The 25578-nt window shown below is 40.2% G+C and overlaps 1 protein-coding gene across 3 annotated transcripts in view; it reads right to left on the bottom strand.

Moving 5' to 3' along the window:
* Nucleotides 1-5417: 5417 nt before the first annotated feature.
* The window catches only part of tonsl (tonsoku like, DNA repair protein), a 45870-nt gene continuing 25709 nt past the window's right edge, over nt 5418-25578 (bottom strand). For 2 of the 3 annotated variants that reach the window (XM_023353367.1, XM_023353366.1), the window contains exons 17-29: nt 13566-13689; nt 12884-13086; nt 12347-12800; nt 11812-12020; nt 11259-11365; nt 11015-11171; nt 10007-10085; nt 9615-9922; nt 9217-9388; nt 7873-8048; nt 7723-7796; nt 6267-6400; nt 5418-5698 (exon numbers count right to left, since the gene is read on the bottom strand). In XM_023353367.1, the coding sequence (XP_023209135.1) occupies nt 5505-5698; nt 6267-6400; nt 7723-7796; nt 7873-8048; nt 9217-9388; nt 9615-9922; nt 10007-10085; nt 11015-11171; nt 11259-11365; nt 11812-12020; nt 12347-12800; nt 12884-13086; nt 13566-13689 (2391 nt within the window). In that variant the 3' untranslated portion in view covers nt 5418-5504. The remainder of the gene's footprint in view (nt 5699-6266; nt 6401-7722; nt 7797-7872; nt 8049-9216; nt 9389-9614; nt 9923-10006; nt 10086-11014; nt 11172-11258; nt 11366-11811; nt 12021-12346; nt 12801-12883; nt 13087-13565; nt 13690-25578) is intronic. The other variant, XM_014469625.2, reaches the window with a different exon arrangement.

The following is a 25578-nucleotide window of genomic DNA, read 5'->3' as shown; positions in this document are numbered from 1 at the left end:
GTTGAATATAGTTTGACATCTGTGTTGAAGTTTTGGTTATAGACCGTTATGAATTCTTCAAGCAGTTAGCGATTTATGTGCATGCTTTTATTTTGAAGGTGGTGAAAATTGTTTACGAAGCACTTCCGTTTCCTCTCCTCACGTTCTCGCTTTTCCCCAAAAGCTTTCAAAGAAACATTTCAAAGAGAAAAAGACGTACAGTAGAGAAAGAGATGTAGTATATAAAGTAGATCTATTTACTTCAGCGGAACCACTCCCCTAGCTACTAAGTTACCTAGAGGTTATCCGCCAGCGCTTTGATATATGTAACTTGTGAGACAACAGTAAAGTCACGTTCATTTTCATACCACCGAGTTGAATCCTTTTTCTTTAAATATACTATGTTGGAGTAAAGACACAACAAATTGGCGACGAGGATTCTGGACCCTAAACAACTGCACGAAATGAAAATTTAAACCGGAGGGAAGGAAAAAAAAAGGACGAAAGGAGACAAAACGAAGCCTAGCAAAGGATACGTGAGTAACAGGGCATAGCACACAGTGAAAGGATAAACGGATAATATCTGGATTCCATGTCCAAAATGGCTCACGTTGGAAAAGTAGAGGAGTTTGATAGTTCAAGTGAAGACTGGGAATCATACATAGAGCGAGTGGAGTTGTACTGCGACGCTAATGATATCGAGGAAGAGAAAAAAAGTTCCGTCCTCCTCAGTCTAATGGGAGCTAAAACTTACAGTCTACTCCGTAATCTCCTGAGCCCTGCTAAACCGTCGAGCAAGTCATATGAAGACATTGTTGATACGTTACAGAAGCACTTGAATCCCGCACCACTAGTAATTGCGGAAAGATTCAGATTTCATAAGAGGAATCAAACGAAAGATGAAAGCATATCTGAGTATATGGCCGAACTGCGCAAACTCTCGCAGCATTGTGACTTTAAAACGGGACTTGACGATGCCTTGAGAGATCGATTGGTATGTGGCATGCACTGTACGAGCACACAAAAAAGGCTACTGTCCGAAAAAGAGCTAGATTTGAAGAAAGCACTCGAACTAGCTATCTCAATGGAAACAGCAGCTAAGGGTGCATCAGAGCTACAGAAGAAAAACTTAGAAAACGAAGTGTATCAAATGTCCTTAAATGGAAAAAAACAAAAATGCTACAGGTGTGATAAATCCTCACACAAAGCAAACGACTGCTGGTTCAAAGAAAAGACATGTAGGAAATGCCACAAACAAGGCCACATAGAAAGAGCATGCAAATCAGACCAAACAAATACCCAAAAAGAAAAATCTGGAAAGAACACAGGTTTTAAACCTAAACCAAAGGCCAAAGCAAATGAAATGCACAAAGTTACAGAACATTCTGAAAACACAAACAGCAGTGAGGATGATGACCTGTCATGCTTAGAGCTGCATAGCATAACTGAAGAAGACAGAAAAATAATATGGGTCACGACTACAGTGTCTGGAGTGAAACTAAAGATGGAACTGGACACAGGTTCAGCTTTGTCAGTGATCTCCGAAACTGATTATGACAGGCTGTTCTCCCACTTACCACTGAAAAAGACATCAGTGATGTTAAAAACCTACACAGGTGAAAAAGTGTCACCAAGAGGGAAACTTAAAGTGGATGTGGTCTATGGTGACCAAACACACAAGCTAGAGCTCTATGTCCTGAAAACCACAGGCCCAGCGCTACTGGGGCGTGAATGGCTGAGAAGAATTCAGCTTGACTGGCATTCAATAAAAGCCCTGAATATCTCGACAGGTCTCAAGAGCTCCACCCGTAGGCCTGAGCAGAGATTGCCACAGTTATTGGAGGCTAATGCACATGTTTTCGAGAAAGGCATTGGCAAACTAAAACACCTAAAAGCAAAAATCGAACTGGACAAAGATGCCAACCCAAGATTCCACAAGGCGCGCCCGGTGCCGTATGCCCTACGTCCCAAGATAGACGCTGAACTGCAAAGCTTGGAGGCATCCGGCATTCTCTCAAAAGTTGACTGGAGTGACTGGGCTACGCCCATTGTTCCTGTGATGAAGAAAGGAAAAAGTGAAGTGCGTATATGTGGAGACTTCAAAGTGAGCATCAACCCGGTGTTGCGCACGGTGCAGTACCCTCTGCCACGAATAGAGGACATCTTCTCATCATTGGCTGGTGGGGAGAAGTTTTCAAAGATAGACTTGTCACAGGCCTATCTCCAGATGGAAGTGGAGGAGTCAAGCAAAAAGTTTCTAACCATCAACACTCATAAGGGACTTTACCAATACAATCGTCTTGTGTTTGGTGTTTCTTCAGCCCCAGCCATCTGGCAAAGAGCCATGGATCAGGTGCTCCAGGATATACCTGGAACACAATGCTACCTGGATGATATTATCATAACAGGAAAAGATGATGATGATCACTTCCAAAACCTGAGCAAAGTACTCACCAGGCTGAGTGAGTATGGGCTACGGGCAAAGAGAGAGAAATGTGAGTTTTTCAAAAGTGAAATCCCATACTGCGGACATGTCATTGACAAGCACGGCTTGCACAAGTCACAAGAGAAAATTGAGGCAGTGCTAAAAGCACCTAAACCTGAAAATGTGTCACAACTCAGATCGTACCTGGGTCTCGTCAACTATTACCACAAGTTTCTACCAAACCTTGCCTCAGTGCTGTATCCACTAAATGCACTGCTACAAACAGGAGTGGAATGGCATTGGTCAGAAAAATGTGAAAAGGCATTCACAGAAACAAAAAGACTAATAACATCTGACGAGCTACTTACCCACTATGATCCATCCAGACCCATCCGTCTAGCATGTGACGCATCCCCGTATGGGATTGGCGCAGTCCTGTCGCACACGATGGATAATGGACTTGAACGCCCAATTGCATTCGCTTCAAGGTCCCTGTCAAGTGCCGAACGCAATTATGCACAGATTGACAGGGAGGCCCTTAGTCTAGTATGGGGTATCAAAAAGTTCCACCATTACCTCTATGGCCAAAGGTTTACCTTAGTGACTGATCATCAGCCCCTAGTGTCAATATTCAATCCACGAAAAGGAGTCCCAGTGATGTCAGCTGCGCGACTGCAGCGATGGGCCCTGTTCTTAGGAGCACACTCGTATGACATCGAGTTCAAGGGGACTAAACAACACTGCAATGCTGATGGTTTGTCACGCCTCCCACTGTCAACATCTGTGGAGGAACTACCATCAAAGGGTGACCCGGCAGAAATGTTCCACACAACACTGGTAGATCAGCTCCCAGTTACAAATGTCCTGATACAAAAAGAAACGCGGAATGACCCAACACTTTCCAAGGTGTATGACATCACAGTACAAGGCTGGCCTGCCCAGGGGAATCCATACTTTCCTGAGTTTTCAGCAAGACGTGATCAGCTGTCAGTCTGCCAGGGAACCTTGATGTGTGGATCACGTGTGGTAGTGCCCTCCAAGCTTCGCACCAGAGTGTTGGACAGTCTGCATGAGGCTCACGTAGGTACGGTGAAGATGAAAAGTCTGGCCCGTAGCTACGTATGGTGGCCAGGGATAGATAAACAGATTGAGGACATCACCAAAACCTGCCCAGGATGCCTGAGCGTTCAAAACGCACCACCACAGGCTCCCCTACATCCGTGGGAATGGCCGTCTGTACCCTGGCAGAGAGTGCACATTGATTTTGCTGGTCCGTTCATGAACTCTATGTTTCTCATAGCTGTGGACGCTCACTCAAAATGGCCAGAAGTAGTCCCAATGAAATCAACAACATCAGAAAAGACTATCTGTTCTGAGAAGCATCTTTGCCAGGAATGGCCTACCTGAGCAAATTGTGAGTGACAATGGCCCACAGTATACTTCTGAAGAATTCCAAGACTTCATGAAAAAGAATGGTATCAAGCATTTCAAGTCAGCACCTCACCATCCAGCAACAAACGGGTTAGCAGAACGGTTCGTACAAACATTCAAAAAGTCCATAAAAGCAATGACAAAAGAAGACATCTCTCTTCAACACAAAATTGACAATTTCCTCCTGGTGTACCGCAATTCTGTTCATGCAACAACCAATCAGACACCTGCAATGCTGTTTATGAACAGACCGCTCAGATCTCGCATTGACCTGCTAAAGCCAAACTTGAGAAAAGAAGTGCAGAACAAACAGTTCAGCAGCTTTTCGAGTGAACCGCCAAGGAGCTTCGATGTGGGACAGCAGGTCCTGGCACGTGACTACCGAGGGGACAAGTGGACGCCTGGAAAGATCATCACTAGGAGCGGCCCCCTGATGTACGAGGTGGACACTGGAGAGCATACCTGGAGACGTCATGTGGATCAACTGTTGAATGCTCAACCAAAGACACTGGAACAACCAGCACGTTCACCTGATCCTGAAACCAACTCTGAACCCAGTACAGTGACACCCACAGTTGTAGAGGAAGTGCCCCCTACCGAGAGCACCCCACAGGTTCCCAGGCGTAATCCTGAACGGCTCAGGGCACCCCCGAAAAGATTGGATTTATGAGTTTCACTTATGGACTAAAAAAAAAAAAAAAAAAAAAAAAAGAGTTCCAATATTTGTCAACTGGATAACAAATTGTGTTTAATGCATTGGCAATGTTATGTGTTACTTTAGTTATGTAGCATTAATCTAAAAGGGGAGGAGTGTAGTATATAAAGTAGATCTATTTACTTCAGCGGAACCACTCCCCTAGCTACTAAGTTACCTAGAGGTTATCCGCCAGCGCTTTGATATATGTAACTTGTGAGACAACAGTAAAGTCACATTCATTTTCATACCACCGAGTTGAATCCTTTTTCTTTAAATATACTATGTTGGAGTAAAGACACAACAAGAGATATAAACAGCATCTGTATTGTACGCATGCAAATTATGTAAAAATTAAATCGGTGCTGATATGATTTTAAGTTAGCACAGTAGCATTAGCTTTCACTATACTGTGTTGGCGTAGAACGTCAGTGTTAGCGAAACCATTTTTTAAAATGAAGCTCTTGTAAGCAAAAATAATGTCCGTGATTAGTGCTTCGGGTTAGCGAGGTTTTAGTTAGTAATGCCCGCTGTTGCTGGTTCTGTTCTAGAGTTGACTGTGTAATATGTGTATGTAATATGACTGTGCAAATAATATTTTAAAATCGAGAAAATTTCGGTCAACCTTAAGAATCCTTTCCACCAGACTCAATATTTATAAGCGTTTCATTTGATCGGAGATGATTAGCTAAGACAGTTTTAAATATTTTCTCCAACATTATCCTTAAAAAAGGCTTTGGCTGTTCTATTTCATAAAAAATTTGATATTGCATACATACAAAAATACAGACCCATAAATACTCACGGAATTAAAAATGCAGACAACTGGAAATAAATGGATTTTTATTGCTTTTTAATTTAAGTTTCCATTATTTAGTGTATAAGGAACAAACAAAACAATACTTAACACAAATATTTACAGTCGACACCACAGCTGGCTCTAAGGATCGTCCATTTTCAGTGAAACGCACCTCCTCATGATGACGCTGCTGCAGAAAGCAGAAACTGGGCGTTTCGGTTCACACAGCCTCCATCTTGGAGTCCCCAGCTGTGCCTCAGCGCGTCTCTGTCCAGCTTGTTCAAACCTTGGGAGCAAAGCCGGAGATCCTGCACCAGTTCGGACAAACCGTCCAGCTCTTCGCTGCTCCAAGGACCAGAAACCTGACAACCTGATGGACAGTATGATTAATTAAATCACAGAATTAACAAAATATACAATTAAACCCAAATATTATATAACAAAAATATCAAAATGTTAATAAACGTAGAGGAATGGAGTCGCCTCTTTCAAATCACTTTTCAAACTTTCCCAGCACCATATTTCGGAGATAAAACAATACAAATTAAATAAAGTTTAAATTCACTATTTAAACTTTATAAAGTTTAAATAAAACTTAATACACTCAAACAGAATATGAACAAGTCAACTGATGTTTCAGTCACTAAAGCTGCAATAAATCAGTTCAACGTTGCCACAAGAACCAAAGGTTTTATCTGCCAGAAAAACACTTTATTGCTCATCAGCTGCTCTGTAAACCCTTTATGTGCGTCTGGTTTGTGTAATTTGTGTGATTATGCGACATGCAGCTGCAGAGCTTCGACCACAACCGGCTCCAGAAACTAAAACTGCACACAACAGTGAGGCTGCAGCTTATTATTAATCTACTAATCAATTATTCTGACGATTAATTGGATATTTACTAATGTGTGTAAAAAGAACTACAGGCTGATGTCTACCTTGCAGGTTGAGAAGGGTCAGAGGTCGAGAAGTCTCTCGGACGGACGTCAGGATGCTGTGGAGGCCCGACCAGGAAACGGACGGGTTTCCTGACAGGTCCAGACTCCTCAGGGTTGGACATGAAGGCAGACACCTGACGGAAAACAGAAACAGAGCCGATGATGTCACATTTATATGCAAACTGAATTTAATAAACAAAAAGGAAACGCAGAATTTCACAGAATTGGCTGATATCTGCCATAAGAAAAGGATAAACAGGAGTCTGTCGTGTTTTGGCCTCTGCAGCTCCCATACCCGCTGTTAGGAAGCTAGCTAGTTGCAGCTAGCCACATGTGCTAACTTCTTAAAGTTTCCATAAATCAGCAGAATCGAGAGTTAAAGGTGCTGCGAGAAAATTAAAGTAAGCACAAAAACACTCTTTACTGCAATTGAGTTAAATGGAAAAGGATCAGCGCCGCGGAAGAACAAAAACAGTTAGGAATTGTAATCTCAAAAGATTAAAGTCAGAATAAAAAAAAAAGTCAGAATTTAAGAAAAAAGTGAGTTCTAAGAAAATATAGAATGAAGTAAAGTAAAAGGTCAAAATTTTGAGAAAAAAAAAAACAGATTTCTAATAAAAAGTCTGAATTATTAGAAAAAAAAATTAAAAAACATAAATCCAGAAAGAAAAACCCTGAGAATTCTGAAAATGTCAGAATTCTAAGAAAAAAAGTCAGAATTCTTTCAGTGGCTCTAATGTTGTTCCATAGAGTTGCCTGTAACAGAGGAAGGAAATAAAAGTAACCAAAGGTCCTCATTATGATGGAAGTGTGCCAAACTTTTACTTTTTGCTGTTATTTTATGTGGAACATTTTGATGTTGAATTAAACTCTAAAGCTTTTTAAATTTCCTTTTATGTTAAAAACGAGATTCTTAGTTTTGCACATAATGTTCGAGTTCTTCAAAGAAATGAGTTGGAAACACTTTTTTGTGAAGCAGAACAACAGTAAGGTTGGACTCTAGATTTGATCCCTTTTATTTTTCATTCACACCATAATTACAGACATTTCTGGGTTAATAAATGTGATAAAAAAGGGAAAAATAAAATAAGATGAATTGTAATTTAGGAGAGAATAAATCGGATCTCATGCAACCTTACATTTATTCCTGTTTTCATTTTAAGCAGTTATGAGGCATTGTGGGAAAACTTGAAACTGCTTCTGCTCCAGTTACTCAGCAGGTTGTTGCTAGGTAACCATAGACCAAGTGAGTTAGTTGATTCCAGTAGCTCTGCTAAGCTATCTGTGAGACGTTTAGCAGCTCTAGCCTTTCCTCTGCCTTCATTTCCCAGAATGCTGTGCGGTTCCGGATCGGAGTTCAGTTTCCATCAGATGTATTATCGATTGATATCGATCTCTACTGCGATACTGATTTATCGTCCAGCCCTACATGGGAGAGCTTCATTCGCTCACAAACCTGGCCAAGATGGCGACGCTGCCGTCCGTCAGTCCATTTCCTGCCAGACTCAGGTGGATCAAAGGACACTCGCCCTGTAAAAACATACTGGTTTTACTGGTTTCATAGTACAGAAACGGCCATAACGTCCCAACCTGAGTGTGTTCGTACCTGGGACAGGAGTTTGGCCAGGTGTTCCAGAGCCAGGTGATCAGCTGGACCCCTGCGGATGGCGGCCAGGTCCAGATGAGTGAGCGTCTGCAGGGGCAGAGTCTTCAGAACCAGCTCAAAGCCAGTGGAGCCCAGTGCATTGTGGGACAGAGACACTGATTTCAGGTGGCCCAGTCCTGGGGCATAAAGGGATTTTAGTTAAACAGCCATTTTAATAATTTTTTCCCCTCACTTTCTTTCCAAATAAAATAAAAAAGTTATGTTATTACATCTTTATAAATCATGACCGTTGTGTTAGCTGTTTGCTAATACTTTGTCGTAGAGTTGATCTGAATTCAAATAGAAACTGTAAAACAAGATGGCTGACCTGGGCATGATGACATCACTCTGAACTACGGAAACCCAATGAGTGCAAAAATCAAAATGTTCCAACTATGACAACAAAAACCAAAAATTCTATAAAATCAATAAAAGTTGATTTAACAGTACAGTGAACCCTCGCTATATCGCGGTTCACCTTTCACGGTCTCGCTGCTTCACGGATTTCATCGTGCATTGTGTTCTGCATTCTGATTGGCTAAACAGTCTCTATCTGTGTGTCAATAACGTTGCGGTTTAATATGTACATGTACGTAAAACAGCTTGCCAATTTCAAGAATCTTTTGCCCAGAAGAAAAAAGAGCGACAACATCTACCGATAACTATGTTCTTCTCTCGAAAAAACACACCTGCACCGCGGGCTTTAGAAGAAAAAACGCTACAGAGTGCAGTCAGGATGCAGCAGCTCAGTCAGAAGAGCAGTGAAATACACGAGTCACTATTTGTCCTACTGTACTTTGTTTTGTTTTTTTTCATAATCATTTTTCATTTTCTCCCGTTCTAATCCAATAACTCGGGTCGCGGTGGGGCGGCGCTGATCTCCGCAATTTGAAGCCTTCAGTTCGTATCGATGATTGAAATTATTATTTTACAGTACAGTAGTTATTTGTAAAAAAAAAACAAAAAACGTTTATACAGTACTTTTATTTGTTAAACAAATGTTTGGGCCTTTAAAAAGGTTTTGTTCTTTGGTTTCAATGTATTATGGAGTATTTCATTGTATAATAATTGTAAAAAAAAAAAAAGGTTATTACTTTGTGGATTTCGCCTATCATGGGTTCTTTTTGGAACGTAACCCCCGCGAAAAATGAGGGTTCACTGTAATATTGGTCTTTTAAAGGGGATGTTTATGTTATAAAGAAGACAATGCAGCTGTTTTACAGCTTTGTGTCGGCAGAATGGCCTGAAATGTCGACTTTTAGACACTAAAGTGGCTCTTAGCAGTGCAGAACTACGTCAGCCTACCCGTTAGCGCGGCGGCCAGCAGCAGGCGGTGCTGCTGAAGGAAGCGGGCCGTGAGCCGACAGGCCTGCAGAGACAACCTGGACAGCAGAGGACAGCAGGACAGCAGGCAGGACAGAGACTCGGACACACCGTCTCCGAGCGGGTTGAGGCTCAGATCGAGTTCCTCCAGGTTCTACAGAGTCAAACCAGACAAAATCATGACAGAAATGTCAAATTAACAGAAATAAGCCTCACAGAACTGTTAGGTGCAGTGAGATATTTGCAGCAGAAACTAGACCAACAATACTTGGTAAGATTTAGTTTTTGCAGTGTACTTGGTGCTTCACTCTAAAAGTTGTGGTTATAATGCGACTAGAAATGAGAAAAGTGGGAGGAGTGTGAAACTTGAAGCGGTTTACCGCGTATGCAGGGTGACTCTGTCCCTTCAGCGCCTCCACAACCTTCTCCAGCCCCTCCCTCGTTATGCCATTGGCTGAAACGTCCAGCAGCCGGAGGTGGGGCATGGTGATCGTCGTGGCGACCAGTTCCGGAAGGAGGTTGTCATGGAGACGGTTCCCAGAGAGGCGGAGCTCGGTGAGGCTGGCCTGGAGCTTGAGGGCGCGCAGCAGAGGGTTGAGGGAGGCGGGGGCCAAACTGAGGCCGCACAGCGACACGGACTGGCCGCCGTCCTGGACCTCGCACAGCCGGGAGACGCGTCTGTCCTCGTCTAGAGGCGGAGACACGCTTGGTTACAGCAAATAAAGGAAATAAGAACCAGAAAACTCGTTGCGTTACGGTCCATGTTGCTCACCCACTGCCAGACTCTGACAAGCCTTCCTATAGCGATCAGGAAGAGGAGGGAGATCCCAGGAGCAAACTTCAGCCAAAACCTGCAACCAACCAACAAACCAACAAACCAACAAACAAACAAACAAACAAACAAACAAACAAACAAACAAACAAACAATCAATCAATCAATCAATCAATCAAACACACAGTCGACAACTGAATGTTACATTTTGCCGTCGTTTCATTTATTGTCTCAAAAGCAACTCTGAACAGCTGAGTTATAGTCTAGATTTAAAGACACTCCGTGTTTCGGCTGTTTTGCAGTTTTCAGGAAGTAGTGCAGATTTGTGGTGCATAGCAGCTGAATGCTGCTTCTCCATGTTTGGCTCTGGGGATACAGACCTGAACCAGAACCAGAGAACCTGAGAGGTCCTCTGGTTCTGGATGCAACAACAGCAGACCTTTAATGTACTGTGGTGCTAAACCGTTCAGAGAATTATAAACTAACAGTATTAATTTAAATCTGTTCTCTGAGCTGCAGGGAGTCAGTGGAAGGACTGTAGAACTCAGTGATGTCTCTATCTTCCTGGTTTTAGTCAGAACTCCAGCAGCAGCTTTCTGGATCAGCTGCAGCTGGATGACTGATTTTTTTTAGGCAGGCTGTGAAGACGCTGCTGCAATAATTGATACGACTGAAGATAAAGGCATGGATGAGTTTCTCTAGATCTCGCTGAGACATTAGTCCTCTAACTCTGGAAATGTTCTTCAGCTGACAGAAGGCCGACTTTGTGACTGTCTTTATGTGGCTCTGAAGGTTCAGGTCACAGTCCATCACCTCCGGGTCTGACCTCTGGTTTTTAGTTGTAATAACTGTAGCTGTGCATTGACTCTAGATCATTCCTGTTTAGGTCCAAAGATCATAACTTCAGTTTTGTTTTTGTTCAGCTGAAGAAAGGATTATGGATGCAAGTTATTGATTAATCAGTTTATCTAGAGTTGATTGATTAATCTCCTTTATTTATCCCTCACCTCCTCGTTGGTGTGCAGCACAGCCAGCAGCAGGTCCTGTGGAGAGAGCAGCGCTCCTTCCTTCTGCAGCGAGAGGCGTGGCAGGAGGCCACATTTCTGGTAGTAGCGCTGAGCCGCCTGCTCGCAAAGCCACGACACGGTGCAGGAGTCCGCCTCGCTGCAAAAAAACCCAGCATGATGGTTTTACTGGGAAAAATCACCCAAAACCCTCCAGATCTGAAACCAGGGCTTCTGCAACACAAACCTCTGTCGAACTGGGATGAGGAAGACATCTTCTTGCACCTTGACCCTCATCCTGATTGGTGGAGGCAGTGATGCTGGTATGGGAGCAGCAGAACAAGGAGCTGGAGGCTAAAATATACAAAGAAACCAGGAAGAGACTGAAATTTACCTTCAATGTGACATCAGGAACGATTTATTTACAGTCTTTGCATTAGTTCACAGCAAATTTCATTTTAAAGACACTTTGAAAACACAAATGAATCAAACATAGAGACTTTACAAGTCAAAATGAATCCGTTCCAACCCAGAATATCAGTCAGAAAAAGTTTCATTCGCCAAAAAACTGACTTCAGTGAAGCACCAAAGCCACCATCTTGAATCATGTTTTAATCCACTAAAAAGAAAAAAATCCACAAGAAATAATACAGTTAAACTTCTTTATGCCAGTTTTTTGGGGGGAGAAAAGCAACAGTTGACTGGATGCCTCACTAAGGAAGAAACTTAAAATTTAAGTTTAAGCATCAGTGCTGTATAAATAAACAGCATTTAGCTGAAGCTAGTGTCTGGCGTCTCACCTGAAAGGTGACCAGTGGAGGAGCTTCGGGCCTCACGTCTTCGTCGTCTGTAACTGAGGGGCTGTTTGACCTGCTGACCTCTCGTGTGCCCAGCCTCACCATCCCTGGCATCTGAGTCATCTTGACCTGGTGAGGCTTCAGTGAGCCGTTCTTCCTCTGAGAGAGCCCCCTGCTGGACGAGCTCGATACAGCGCCTAGAGGAAGAGAGCCTGATAGGGATCAAACAATTAATCGTGATTCATCACAAAAAATTGATTACTGAAAAATTTATTTTTTGCACTTTAGTTGCACTTTCTTATTTAAAAAGCAATTAAATTGTTTATTTGCATGTTGTTAATGTAATTCTAATCTCATATAAACAAGACTTAAATGAAAAGTCTGCAGAATGCACCAGTTTTTAACAAGATGTATCCATTAATCGTCAAAATAGTCGATTAATCAATAACTAAAATAATAGTTAGCTGCAGCCTTTGAGCCGTAGGAAAGTGAAACTGGAAAAGAAACTCGTTTTAAGAACTGAAATCTAAGCGGCTACCTCTGCAGGACGACTCTGAGCTCAGATGATTATGACTTCTAGCCGATGACGAAGCCACTTCCTCCCGTCTCGACTCGTTAAAATCCATTCGAAGCCGTCTCTTCTTCTTCGGCTGCATCTCACCCAGATCATCCTCCAACCAGTCGTCCGCCAGATACTCCTCCTCCGGAACCAGAGCGGACGAAACGGTCGGCGAGCTGGAGACCTGCGGCTGCGAAAGAGCCTGACGAAGAGTTTTGGCGCTGCCCAAGCTGCGGATGGTGCTGTGGTACTCGTCTCGTTGGAAAACGCAGGGCGCGGGGGCCTCCCTGGTGCTTTCGGTCCTGAGCGGCTCCTGGGTTGAGGGATTCTCCTTCTGACTCGGAGCGGCTGGGATGGCGTGTCTGGGACGGACGGGACGGAGAGGACTGACCGGGCTGTCGGAGTCGCTGCCGTCTGAGCTGCTGCTGGACGTCTGAACCACACAGACAGACTCCGGTTTACTTTTCTCTATTTCACAAACAAAAGCATCTCTAATGTTGTCTTTGCAAACATTACCCCATATAAAACAGAGCCCTCGGTCCCTCTGGCTCTGTGTGGCTTCGATGTGCCGCTGCTCGGCTGCTGCCTGGGGCTGGATCTGTCCTGGTTTGTCGAAGAGCGCCCTCCGGTGGCCAGGAGGGGCTCTGAGTTCTCTGCATCAAACAGCTGGCTGTCCTGCAGGGCATCAAACGGCTTGGCTGCAGCCGGAGCAGCAGGAACTGTGTGGGAAAGAAATTGAGAAAATTAAAAGTTTTTAGCAGCGTGTTGTTTTAAAGGTGACCTTAGAATAGGTCTATGGGTGAAACAAAGCATGTTCATTACAAAATCGTTCTTGGATTATGAGATTTTAATCTGGTCATTTCTGCCTGTTTTCAGTCGTTTTAGGGCCGCTTGTCACTTTAAATCCAAATAATCTGCTGCTGGCCACGCCCCCAACTCAACATTTACCTGCACGTGAAAATGGCTGCAAACAGATGAGCAATTATACAACCATACATCTTTGAAAAGCAGAAGTGGAAGCTTCTGCACAACCAACAAGAATGCAGCAAGTGGTTTCAGAATGATAAGTCAACAAAACACTTGTCTTTCCCAGCAGCCATTACACAGCTCATACTGCGGTAATCAAACGTGCTGGAGCTCAGATTGGGTTGCTAGGTAACGGGCAGAGTTCCGCCGGGGTTGCTAGGTAACGGTTCACCTCCTCCTGCGGCCGCCTTCCTCAGCAGTTTCTCCGTGCAGAGACATTCCTGCCTGGTCTCCTCGTCCAGCTCCCTCCTGTACGTCCTCTGCCAGAGACGCAGCGTGTCCATCGGAGTCTCACCCTGAAGGAACGGAAATAACTAAACTCATGAGAAGAAAATATCCTGACTGGTTCCCACATTTTGTTCCGTTAAAATCACACAAAGTGTTGCAAAACAGTTAGTTAAGGAAAACTCTAGGGCTACAATCAACTAGTATTTTACAAATGGATTATTTTGACAGATAAAAAAGGTGTACGTTTGGCAGTTTTTTTTTATTTAAGCCTTTTTTATGTAATATTAAATTATTTGTAAATAAGGAAGAAAAAAACTTTTCATTGCATTTTAGGCAATGTCAGCATTCCTTAAGGAATCGTTTGATTTAGCAAAGGATGCAATAAATACTTGAATAGGCCCTTTTTTCTGCTCAACTTAACATCTATACAGTGTAAGGCTGGTCTGCTGGTGGTTTCAGATAGTGAAAGGTGCTTAATAGGAATTTTCTTTTAAAGAATTTGAACCATATTTACAGAAAGAAAGTGTTTTCCATGTTAAATGGAAATATATCTATATATATATTGTACTGGTTAGGCTTTAGTCATGCTCTGACTGTATACTGATTACCAGATCCATTTACGATTAATTTAATAATCGATTAATCATGATTAAACCAATTAATCACTTCAGCCGTAGAAAACTTTACAACATAAAGCTATAAAAGTAGTAGTATGTCGGTGCAGTGAAGGCTTCAGAGTTTTGTTGCTGAGCATTAATAATTCTGCTGGTGGTGGCAGCATCATGCTCCAAAATGGCTGCCTCCAAAACTGGGACTCAATATTAAACTGAACTTAATTATACTTTAAAATGTTGCCATAACTCACATCATCACGCAAATGAAAATTATTGAGCTAATTTTAATTTATCATGCGATTAATTGATTTATTGTTCATTGTGACAGGGCTACGCATCATGACATCATCTGAAAAACTGGTAAGAAAAACCAGATAAGTGTGAAAACCACAAACATCAAGTCTGAAATAAAACCAACTTCGCAGAGTTACATTACTTTAAAATAGAAAATAATTTGTAGAAAATATTTCTACAGGGTGCAGAATTAGACGATGTGATCTGAAAAATGAAAGGCAACGAAAAAGAGAGAAATAAAATGAAAGAGAAAAAGAAAAAAATAAAGACTAGAAAATTTCGGAAGAAATTTAGCCGGGGCCTGCCAAGGCGCGCCCGTCGGGCATGGTCCCGGCGTCGTCGCGCCACAAATCGGCGTCGACGCCAAAGGACGCCGCGACGTGATCAGTGGCACGCGGAGAACCGCAAGAACGTTAAGCGAGGCGGACGTGCACCGTTCGGTACGATTTAAAATGTTGTCAAGGCTTTTATTTTGGAAGTTTTGTTAACCTTCATTTCAAAGGGCCAAACTAATCCCATGCGTAATAGTCCTTGGGTTAAAATAGTTATATAATGCTCAAAACACAAGTAGCTGATGTAAAAATATTCAAGGCTTTTATTTTGAAATTTTCAGTATGCTTCATTTCAAAGGGCCAAACTAATACCACGTGTAACAGTGCTTTGGATGAAAAAGTCAAATAAAGCCAAAAAGAGCAATTACGTCATGTAAAATTATTCAAGGCTTTTATTTTGAAATTTTCAGAATGCTTCATTTCAAAGGGCCAAACTAATACCACGTGTAACAGTGCTTTGGATGAAAAAGTCAAATAAAGCCAAAAAGAGCAATTACCTGATGTAAAAATATTCAAGGCTTTTATTTTGAAATTATTATTATGCTCCATTTTAAAGTTCCAAACTAATCCCATGTGTAACAGTGCTTTGGATGAAAAAGTCATATAAAGCCAAAAACAGCAATTACCTGATGTAAAAATATTCAAGGCTTTTATTTTGAAATTTTCAGTATGCTTCATTTCAAAGTTCCAAAGTAATCCCATGTGTAACAGTGCTTTGGATGAAAACGTCAAATAAAGCCAAAAACAGCAATTACCTGATGTAAAAATATTCAAGGCTTTTATTTTGAAATTATTATTATGCTCCATTTTAAAGTTCCGAACTAATCCCATGTGTAACATTGCTTTGGATGAAAAAGTCATATACGGCCAAAAAGAGCAATTACTTCATGTAAAATATTCAAGGCTTTTATTTTGAAATTTTCAGTATGCTTCATTTTAAAGTTCTGAACTAATACCACGTGTAAGAGTGCTTTGGATGAAAAAGTCAAATAAAGCCAAAAAGAGCAATTACGTCATGTAAAAATATTCAAGGCTTTTATTTTGAAACTTTTGTTAAGCTTCATTTCAAAGGGCCAAACTAATACCACGTGTAACAGTGCTTTGGATGAAAAAGTCAAATAAAGCCAAAAAGAGCAATTACATGATGTAAAAATATTCAAGGCTTTAATTTTGAAATTTTTGTTAATATTCATTTCAAAGGGCCAAACTAATACCATGTGTAACAGTGCTTTGGATGAAAAAGTCAAATAAAGCCAAAAAGAGCAATTACGTCATGTAAAAATATTCAAGGCTTTTATTTTGAAATTTGCAGGATGCTTCATTTCAAAGGGCCAAACTAATCCCATGCGTAATAGTCCTTCGGTTAAAATAGTTATATAATGCTCAAAACACAAGTAGCTGATGTAAAAATATTCAAGGCTTTTATTTTGAAATTTTTGTTAAGCTTCATTTTAAAGGGCCAAACTAATACCATGTGTAACAGTGCTTTGGATGAAAAAGTCAAATAAAGCCAAAAAAGAGCAATTACGTCATGTAAAAATATTCAGGGCTTTTATTGTGAAATTTTCAATATGCTTAATTTTAAAGTGTAAAACTAATCCCATGTGTAACAGTTACTGAGTTAAATCAGTTATATACAGCCCAAAGCAGCAAGTAGTTGTAAAGGCCAGTTCTCAGTCCTGATCTGTTTCAACTGAGGATAGATAGAACTACAACGATGCGTATTCGTAGTCCTAACCAGCAGCCAATAGCCTCTTGAGTTCCGTTGCTATGGCAAATAATGGTCTCAGCAGGTGTGAGCTCTGAGCTGTGAGCTCTCAAACACACAAGTGTGTTTGAGCAAACACACTTTACTGAAAAAAAGCATTGGAAACAAATCCTTCTTGTTCGGGAACCGTAATACATATTCGAAAAGCGTTTTAAGCGTATGACAGTTCAATGTGTCTTCTGCGATAGTCCCGAGATTCATATCTGTACCTCACTCAGAGCATTTACAGTGATGAGAGAAAGAAATGTTGTGCCCAGATATGAACCGAGGTCGGCTGTCACTCTAATATGAGCAAAAATGAGAAACTTTGGGTCGCTTAGAGGCAAATTGTGGACAAACCATAACTGGTATCGACGAGCCGTCTTCACTTTCGAAGAGATCACAGACGTATCTACAAAATGAAATTTGAATGGCATTTCTAGGTGAATTTGTGACGACACAGCAAATCCTCAAAAATAGGGTATTTCTAGGATTTTTCCCATTGAGTTATAATGGGGTTTTTTTCGTAGTTTTTTGCGAATTATGTCGCCATGTTAATCCCGAATCCCACCAAAAGTAATAGCTGGAATGGCGTGAATTTTCTGCACGTTTTGATACCTCTTTTGTAGGTGTGCACGCAGCGGTATGAGCCGCATTAACGGTTACGGATGAAAAATAAAGAATAACTAGAAAATTCCTGAAGAAATTTAACCGGGGCCTGCCAAAGTGTGCCCGTCGGTTTGGACCCAGCGTTCTGATGCTAGAAATTAGCATCAATGCTAAAGAAAGCTGCAATCATATGAGGAGAATGACAAGAATGTTGACTAACATGTACTTGCACCATTCAGTATGATAAAGTAAGTGTATCAGCTAAAATTAGCAAAAATGCTAATGTTAGCATCATTGCTGTCAGTAGCATGTGGGACATCACTAGGATGTTCTCTATAATGGACTTACTCCATTCAGTATACTAAACATGTCTAATAAGTCAAATAAATAGCTAATAGCTTATTTAAGCTAAAATGCTAATGCTAATGAACTGCCTTGCTGCGCAAGGCAGTTCCCTAACCTGAGAGAAAAAGATAATGCAGAATAATATTATTGCACCGCCTGCGGCGGTGCACTAACCTCAGGGGCATGTTGAGGCTTTTATTTTGAAATTTTTGTTAAGCTTAATTTCAAAGGTCCAAACTAATCCCATGTGTAATAGTCATTGGGTTAAATCAGTTATATAATGCTCAAAACACAAGTAGTTGATGTAAAAATATTCAAGGCTTTTATTTTGAAATTTTCTTTATGCTTCATTTCAAAAGGCCAATCTAATCCCATGTGTATCAGTGCTTTGGATAAAAAGTCACATAAAGCCAAAAAGAGCAATTACATGATGTAAAAATATTCAAGGCTTTTATTTTGAAATTTTCACTATGCTTCATTTTAATGTTCCAAACTAATCCCATGTGTAACGGTGACTGAGTTAAATCAGTTAAATACAGCCCATAGCAGCAAGTAGTTGTAAAGGCCAGTTCAGTCCTCCTCTGTTTCAACTGAGTGTTCCACTATAGTTAGAACTACAGTGATGCGTATTTGTAGTCCTAACCAGCAGCCAATAGCCTCCTGAGTTCCGTTGCTATGGTAAATAATTCTCTCTGCCAACTGTCAGCTGTGAGTGAGACATGCAGGGGGAGACAATTCTCTGTTTGAGCCAGCCAGTTTGAACTAAAAAAAGCATTGGAAACAACACCTTCCCGTTCGGGAACCGTAATACATATTCGAAAAGCGTTTGAAGCGTATGAGAGGACTATTTGTCGTCTCCGATAGTCCCGCAATTCATATCTCTACGTCACTCACAGTATTAACAGCGATAAGAGAAAGAAATGGTGTGCCCAGATCTGAAATTTTTGAGAAATATATGAAAATACATGGGAGAGAGCCTGAGAGAGCGACAGAAAATCCTGTCTCATGACTTTGCTCTGAAGCACCGTGACAGAAAACCGTAAGCCCTAGAGAAATTTCGAAAACATTTTACCGGAGCAGGCATGCGTATCAATGTCAGGACCGAGTTTGATACCAATCGTGCGATATTTATGGGCGTGACGGCGATTTCAAAATTATTTTGGGGTCAAAAATTCTCTTCATTTCTCACTCTAAAAAAGCGGCAGTTGGTGTCAGTTATGCTCTGCGTTTTGGCAGTTGGAAAATTTGCTCGTTTTTCGCTTTTTACGTCGCCATCGTAAGTCCAATTCCTTATAAAAATAATAGCTCCCTTCTCGGCATCGAGCCGCACGTTTTGATACCACTTTTGTGGGGGTGCACGCAGCGGTACGAGCCGCATTAACGGTGATGGAAGAAAAATAAATAAAGATACTAGAAAATTTCGGAAGAAATTTAGCCGGGGCCTGCCAAGGCGCGCCCGTGGGGTTCGGGCCCGGCGTCGTCGCGCCACAAATCGGCGTCGACGCCAAAGAACGCCGCGACGTCACCAGTGGCACGCGGAGAACCGCAAGAACGTTAAGCGAGGCGGACGTGCACCGTTCGGTACGATTTAAAATGTTGTCGAGGCTTTTATTTTGGAAGTTTCAGTATGCTTCATTTCAAAGGGCCAAACTAATCCCATGCGTAATAGTCCTTGGGTTAAAATAGTTATATAATGCTCAAAACACAAGTAGCTGATGTAAAAGTATTCAAGGCTTTTATTTTGAAATTTTCAGTATGCTTCATTTTAAAGTTCTGAACTAATACCACGTGTAAGAGTGCTTTGGATGAAAAAGTCAAATAAAGCCAAAAAGAGCAATTACGTCATGTAAAAATATTCAAGGCTTTGATTTTGAAATTTTCTGTATGCTTCATTTCAAAGGGCCAAACTAATACCATGTGTAACAGTGCTTTGGATGAAAAAGTCAAATGAAGCCAAAAAGAGCAATTACATGATGTAAAAATATTCAAGGCTTTTATTTTGAAATTATTATTATGCTCCATTTTAAAGTTCCAAACTAATCCCATGTGTAATAGTCATTGGGTTAAATCAGTTATTTATTGCTCAAAAGAGCAATTATCTGATGTAAAATATGTCAAGGCTTTTATTTTGGAATTTTTGTTAAACTTCAATTCAAAGGTCCAAACTAATTCCATGTATAACAGTCATTGGGTTAAATCAGTTATATAATGCTGAAAACGCAAGTAGTTAGCAAAATGCTAATGTTAGCATCATTGCTGTCACTAGCATGTGGGACATCACTAGGATGTTCTCTATAATGGACTTACTCCATTCAGTATACTAAACATGGCTAATAAGTCCAATAAATAGCTAATAGCTTATTTAAGCTAAAATGCTAATGCTAATGAACTGCCTTGCTGTGCAAGGCAGTTCCCTAACCTGAGAGAAACAGATAATGCAGAATAATATTATTGCACTGCCTGCGGCGGTGCACTAACCTCAGGGGCATGTTGAGGCTTTTATTTTGAAATTTTTGTTAAGCTTAATTTCAAAGGTCCAAACTAATCCCATGTGTAATAGTCATTGGGTTAAATCAGTTATTTATTGCTCAAAAGAGCAATTATCTGATCTAAAATATGTCAAGGCTTTTATTTTGAAATTTTCAGTATGCTTCATTTTAAAGTTCTGAACTAATACCACGTGTAAGAGTGCTTTGGATGGAAAAGTCAAATAAAGCCAAAAAGAGCAATTACGTCATGTAAAAATATTCAAGGCTTTTATTTTGAAATTTTTGTTAAGCTTCATTTTAAAGGGCCAAACTAATACCACGTGTAACAGTGCTTTGGATGATAAAGTCATACAAAGCCAAAAAGAGCAATTGCATGATGTAAAAATATTCAAGGCTTTTATTTTGTAATTATTATTATGCTCCATTTTAAAGTTCCGAACTAATACCATGTGTAACAGTGCTTTGGATGAAAAAGTCACATAAAGCCAAAAACAGCAATTACCTGATGTAACAACATTCAAGGCTTTTATTTTGAAATTATTATTATGCTCCATTTTAAAGTTCCGAACTAATCCCATGTGTAACATTGCTTTGGATGAAAAAGTCACATAAAGCCAAAAACAGCAATTACCTGATGTAACAACATTCAAGGCTTTTATTTTGAAATTATTATTATTCTCCATTTTAAAGTTCCGAACTAATCCCATGTGTAACATTGCTTTGGATGAAAAAGTCATATACGGCCAAAAAGAGCAATTACATGATGTAAAAATATTCAAGGCTTTTATTTTGAAATTATTATTATGCTCCATTTTAAAGTTCCAAAGTAATCCCATGTGTAACAGTGCTTTGGATGGAAAAGTCAAATAAAGCCAAAAAGAGCAATTACGTCATGTAAAAATATTCAGGGCTTTTATTTTGAAATTTTCAATATGCTTAATTTTAAAGTGTAAAACTAATCCCATGTGTAACAGTTACTGAGTTAAATCAGTTATATACAGCCCATAGCAGCAGTAGTTCTAAAGGCCAGTTCTCAGTCCTGATCTGTTTCAACTGAGGATAGATAGAACTACAATGATGCGTATTTGTAGTCCAAATCAGCAGCCAATAGCCTCTTGAGATCCGTTGCTATGTTAAATAAGTTTCACACCAAGGTGTGAACTGTTACTGACAGAGCCTGAGAGCCTCAGAAAATCCTGTCGCATCACTTTGCTCTGAAGCACCGTGACAGAAAACCATACGGTCTAGATAAATTTCGAAAACATTTTACCGGAGCAGACAGGCGTATCAATGTCAGGAGCGATTTTGATACTAATCGTGCGATATTTGTGGGCGTGATGGCGATTTCAAAAATGATTTGGGTTGAAAAAGTTGTCTTGATCTCTCACTCTAATCAGCGAGAGAAGCACTCTAACTTTAGAAAAAATGAGAAACTTTGGGTCGCTTAGAGGCAAATTGTGGACAAACCGTAACTCGTATCGACGAGCCGTCTTCACTTTCGAAGAGATCACAGACGTATCTACAAAATGAAATTTGAATGGCATTTCTAGGTGAATTTGTGACGACACAGCAAATCCTCAAAAATAGGGTATTTCTAGGATTTTTCCCATTGAGTTATAATGGGGTTTTTTTCGTAGTTTTTTGCGAATTATGTCGCCACGTTAAGCCCAAATCCCACCACAAGTAATAGCTCCAATGGCGTGAATTTTCTGCACGTTTTGATACCTCATTTGTAGGTGTGCACCCAGCGGTACGAGCCGCATTAACGGTGACGGAAGAAAAATAAAGAATTATAATAAAGAGACGCTTGTTGGGTGTAGAGTAATAGGTTCCTGCCATTGCTTTGCATGGCAGGCCCCAACTAGAAAATTTCGGAAGAAATTTAGCCGGGGCCTGCCAAGGCGCGGCCGTGGGGTTCGGGCCCGGCGTCGTCGCGCCACAAATCGGCGTCGACGCCAAAGAACGCCGCGACGTAAGCAGTGGCACGCGGAGAACCGCAAGAACGTTAAGCGAGGCGGACGTGCACCGTTCGGTACGATTTAAAATGTTGTCGAGGCTTTTATTTTGGAAGTTTTGTTAAACTTCATTTCAAAGGGCCAAACTAATCCCATGCGTAATAGTCCTTGGGTTAAAATAGTTATATAATGCTCAAAACACAAGTAGCTGATGTAAAAATATTCAAGGCTTTTATTTTGAAATTTTCAGTATGCTTCATTTCAAAGGGCCAAACTAATCCCATGTGTAACAGTGCTTTGGATGAAAAAGTCATATAAAGCCAAAAACAGCAATTACCTGATGTAAAAATATTCAAGGCTTTTATTTTGAAATTATTATTATTCTCCATTTTAAAGTTCCAAAGTAATCCCATGTGTAACAGTGCTTTGGATGAAAACGTCAAATAAAGCCAAAAACAGCAATTACCTGATGTAAAAATATTCAAGGCTTTTATTTTGAAATTATTATTCTCCATTTTAAAGTTCCAAACTAATCCCATGTGTAACATTGCTTTGGATGAAAAAGTCATATACGGCCAAAAAAAGCAATTACCTGATGTAAAAATATTCAAGGCTTTTATTTTGAAATTATTATTATTCTCCATTTAAAAGTTCCAAAGTAATCCCATGTGTAACAGTGATTTGGATGAAAACGTCAAATAAAGCCAAAAACAGCAATTACCTGATGTAAAAATATTCAAGGCTTTTATTTTGAAATTATTATTCTCCATTTTAAAGTTCCAAACTAATCCCATGTGTAACATTGCTTTGGATGAAAAAGTCATTTACGGCCAAAAAAAGCAATTACCTGATGTGAAAATATTCAAGGCTTTTATTTTGAAATTATTATTCTCCATTTTAAAGTTCCGAACTAATCCCATGTGTAACAGTGCTTTGGATGAAAAAGTCATACAAAGCCAAAAACAGCAATTGCATGATGTAAAAATATTCAAGGCTTTTATTTTGAAATTTTCAGTATGCTCCATTTTAAAGTTCTGAACGAATCCCATGTGTAACAGTGCTTTGGATAAAAAAGTCACATAAAGCCAAAAAGAGCAATTACCTGATGTAAAAATATGCAAGGCTTTTATTTTGAAATTATTATTATGCTCCATTTTAAAGTTCCGAACTAATCCCATGTGTAACAGTGCTTTGGATGAAAAAGTCACATAAAGCCAAAAAGCGCAATTACCTGATGTAAAAATATTCAAGGCTTTTATTTTGAAATTATTATTATGCTCCATTTTAAAGTTCCGAACAAATCCCATGTGTAACAGTGCTTTGGATGAAAAAGTCATATACGGCCAAAAAGAGCAATTACATGACGTAAAAATATTCAAGGCTTTTATTTTGAAATTTTCAGTATGCTTCATTTCAGAGGGCCAAACTATTCCATTGTGTAACAGTGCTTTGGATAAAAAAGTCACATAAAGCCAAAAAGCGCAATTACCTGATGTAAAAATATTCAAGGCTTTTATTTTGAAATTATTATTATGCTCCATTTTAAAGTTCCGAACTAATCCCATGTGTAACATTGCTTTGGATGAAAAAGTCATATACGGCCAATAAGAGCAATTACGTCATGTAAAATATTCAAGGCTTTTATTTTGAAATTATTATTATGCTCCATTTTAAAGTTCCAAACTAATCCCATGTGTAACATTGCTTTGGATGAAAAAGTCATATACGGCCAAAAAGAGCAATTACGTCATGTAAAATATTCAAGGCTTTTATTTTGAAATTTTCAGTATGCTTAATTTTAAAGTTCCAAACTAATCCCATGTGTAACAGTTACTGAGTTCAATCAGTTATATACAGCCCATAGCAGCAGGTAGTTCTAAAGGCCAGTTCTCAGTCCTGATCTGTTTCAACTGAGGATAGATAGAACTACAGCGATGCGTATCTGTAGTCCAAATCAGCAGCCAATAGCCTCTTGAGGTCCGTTGCTATGGTAAATAATGGTCTCAGCAGGTGTGAGCTCTGAGCGCTGAGCTCTCAAACACACAATTGTGTGTTTGAGCAAACACATTTTACTGACAAAAAAGCATTGGAAACAAATCCTTCTTGTTCGGGAACCGTAATACATATTCGAAAAGCGTTTGCAGCGTATGACAGTTCAATGTGTCTTCTGCGATAGTCCCGAGATTCATATCTGTACCTCACTCAGAACATTTACAGCGATGAGAGAAAGAAATGTTGTGCCCAGATCTGAAATTCTATTCAAATACATGGGAGAGAGCCTCAGACAGCCTCAGAAAATCCTGTCGCATGACTTTGCTCTGAAGCACCGTGACAGAAAACCGTACGGTCTAGATAAATTTCGAAAACATTTTACCGGAGCAGACAGGCGTATCAATGTCAGGACCGATTGTGATACTAATCGTGCGATATTTGTGGGCGTGATGGCGATTTCAAAAATGATTTGGGTTGAAAAAGTTGTCTTCATCTCTCACTCTAAGCAGCCAGAAACGCACTCTAACTTGAGCAAAAATGAGAAACTTTGGGTCGCTTAGAGGCAAATTGTGGACAAACCGTAACTGGTATCGACGAGCCGTCTTCACTTTCGAAGAGATCACAGACGTATCTACAAAATGAAATTTGAATGGCATTTCTAGGTGAATTTGTGACGACACAGCAAATCCTCAAAAATAGGGTATTTCTAGGATTTTTCCCATTGAGTTATAATGGGGTTTTTTTCGCAGTTTTTTGCGAATTATGTCGCCACGTTAAGCCCAAATCCCACCAAAAATAATAGCTCCAATGGCGTGAATTTTCTGCACGTTTTGATACCTCATTTGTAGGTGTGCACCCAGCGGTACGAGCCGCATTAACGGTTACGGAAGAAAAATAAAGAATTATAACTAGAAAAACAAAATTTCTGAAGAAATTTAGCCGGGGCCTGCCAAGGCGCGCCCGTCGGGCTTGGGCCCGGCGTCGTCACGCCACAAATTGGCGTCGACGCTAAAGAACGCCGCAACGTAATCAGTGGCACGCGGAGAACCACAAGAACGTTAAGCGAGGCGGACGTGCACCATTCAGTACGATTTAAAATGTTGTCAAGGCTTTTATTTTGGAAGTTTTGTTAAACTTCATTTCAAAGGGCCAAACTAATCCCATGCGTAATAGTCCTTGGGTTAAAATAGTTATATAATGCTCAAAACACAAGTAGCTGATGTAAAAATATTCAAGGCTTTTATTTTGAAATTTTCAGTATGCTCCATTTTAAAGTTCCGAACTAATCCCATGTGTAACAGTGCTTTGGATGAAAAAGTCATATACGGCCAAAAAAAGCAATTACGTCATGTAAAATATTCAAGGCTTTTATTTTGAAATTTTCAGTATGCTTAATTTTAAAGTTCCAAACTAATCCCATGTGTAACAGTGCTTTGGATGAAAAAGTCACATAAAGCCAAAAACAGCAATTACCTGATGTAAAAATATTCAAGGCTTTTATTTTGAAATTATTATTATGCTCCATTTTAAAGTTCCGAACTAATCCCATGTGTAACATTGCTTTGGATGAAAAAGTCATA

Source organism: Xiphophorus maculatus, chromosome 19 (genome assembly GCF_002775205.1).
Source record: "Xiphophorus maculatus strain JP 163 A chromosome 19, X_maculatus-5.0-male, whole genome shotgun sequence".
Taxonomy (NCBI): domain Eukaryota; kingdom Metazoa; phylum Chordata; class Actinopteri; order Cyprinodontiformes; family Poeciliidae; genus Xiphophorus; species Xiphophorus maculatus.
The sequence above is the reverse complement of the archived record's forward strand: the minus strand, read 5'-3'. Positions and strand labels throughout refer to the sequence as shown.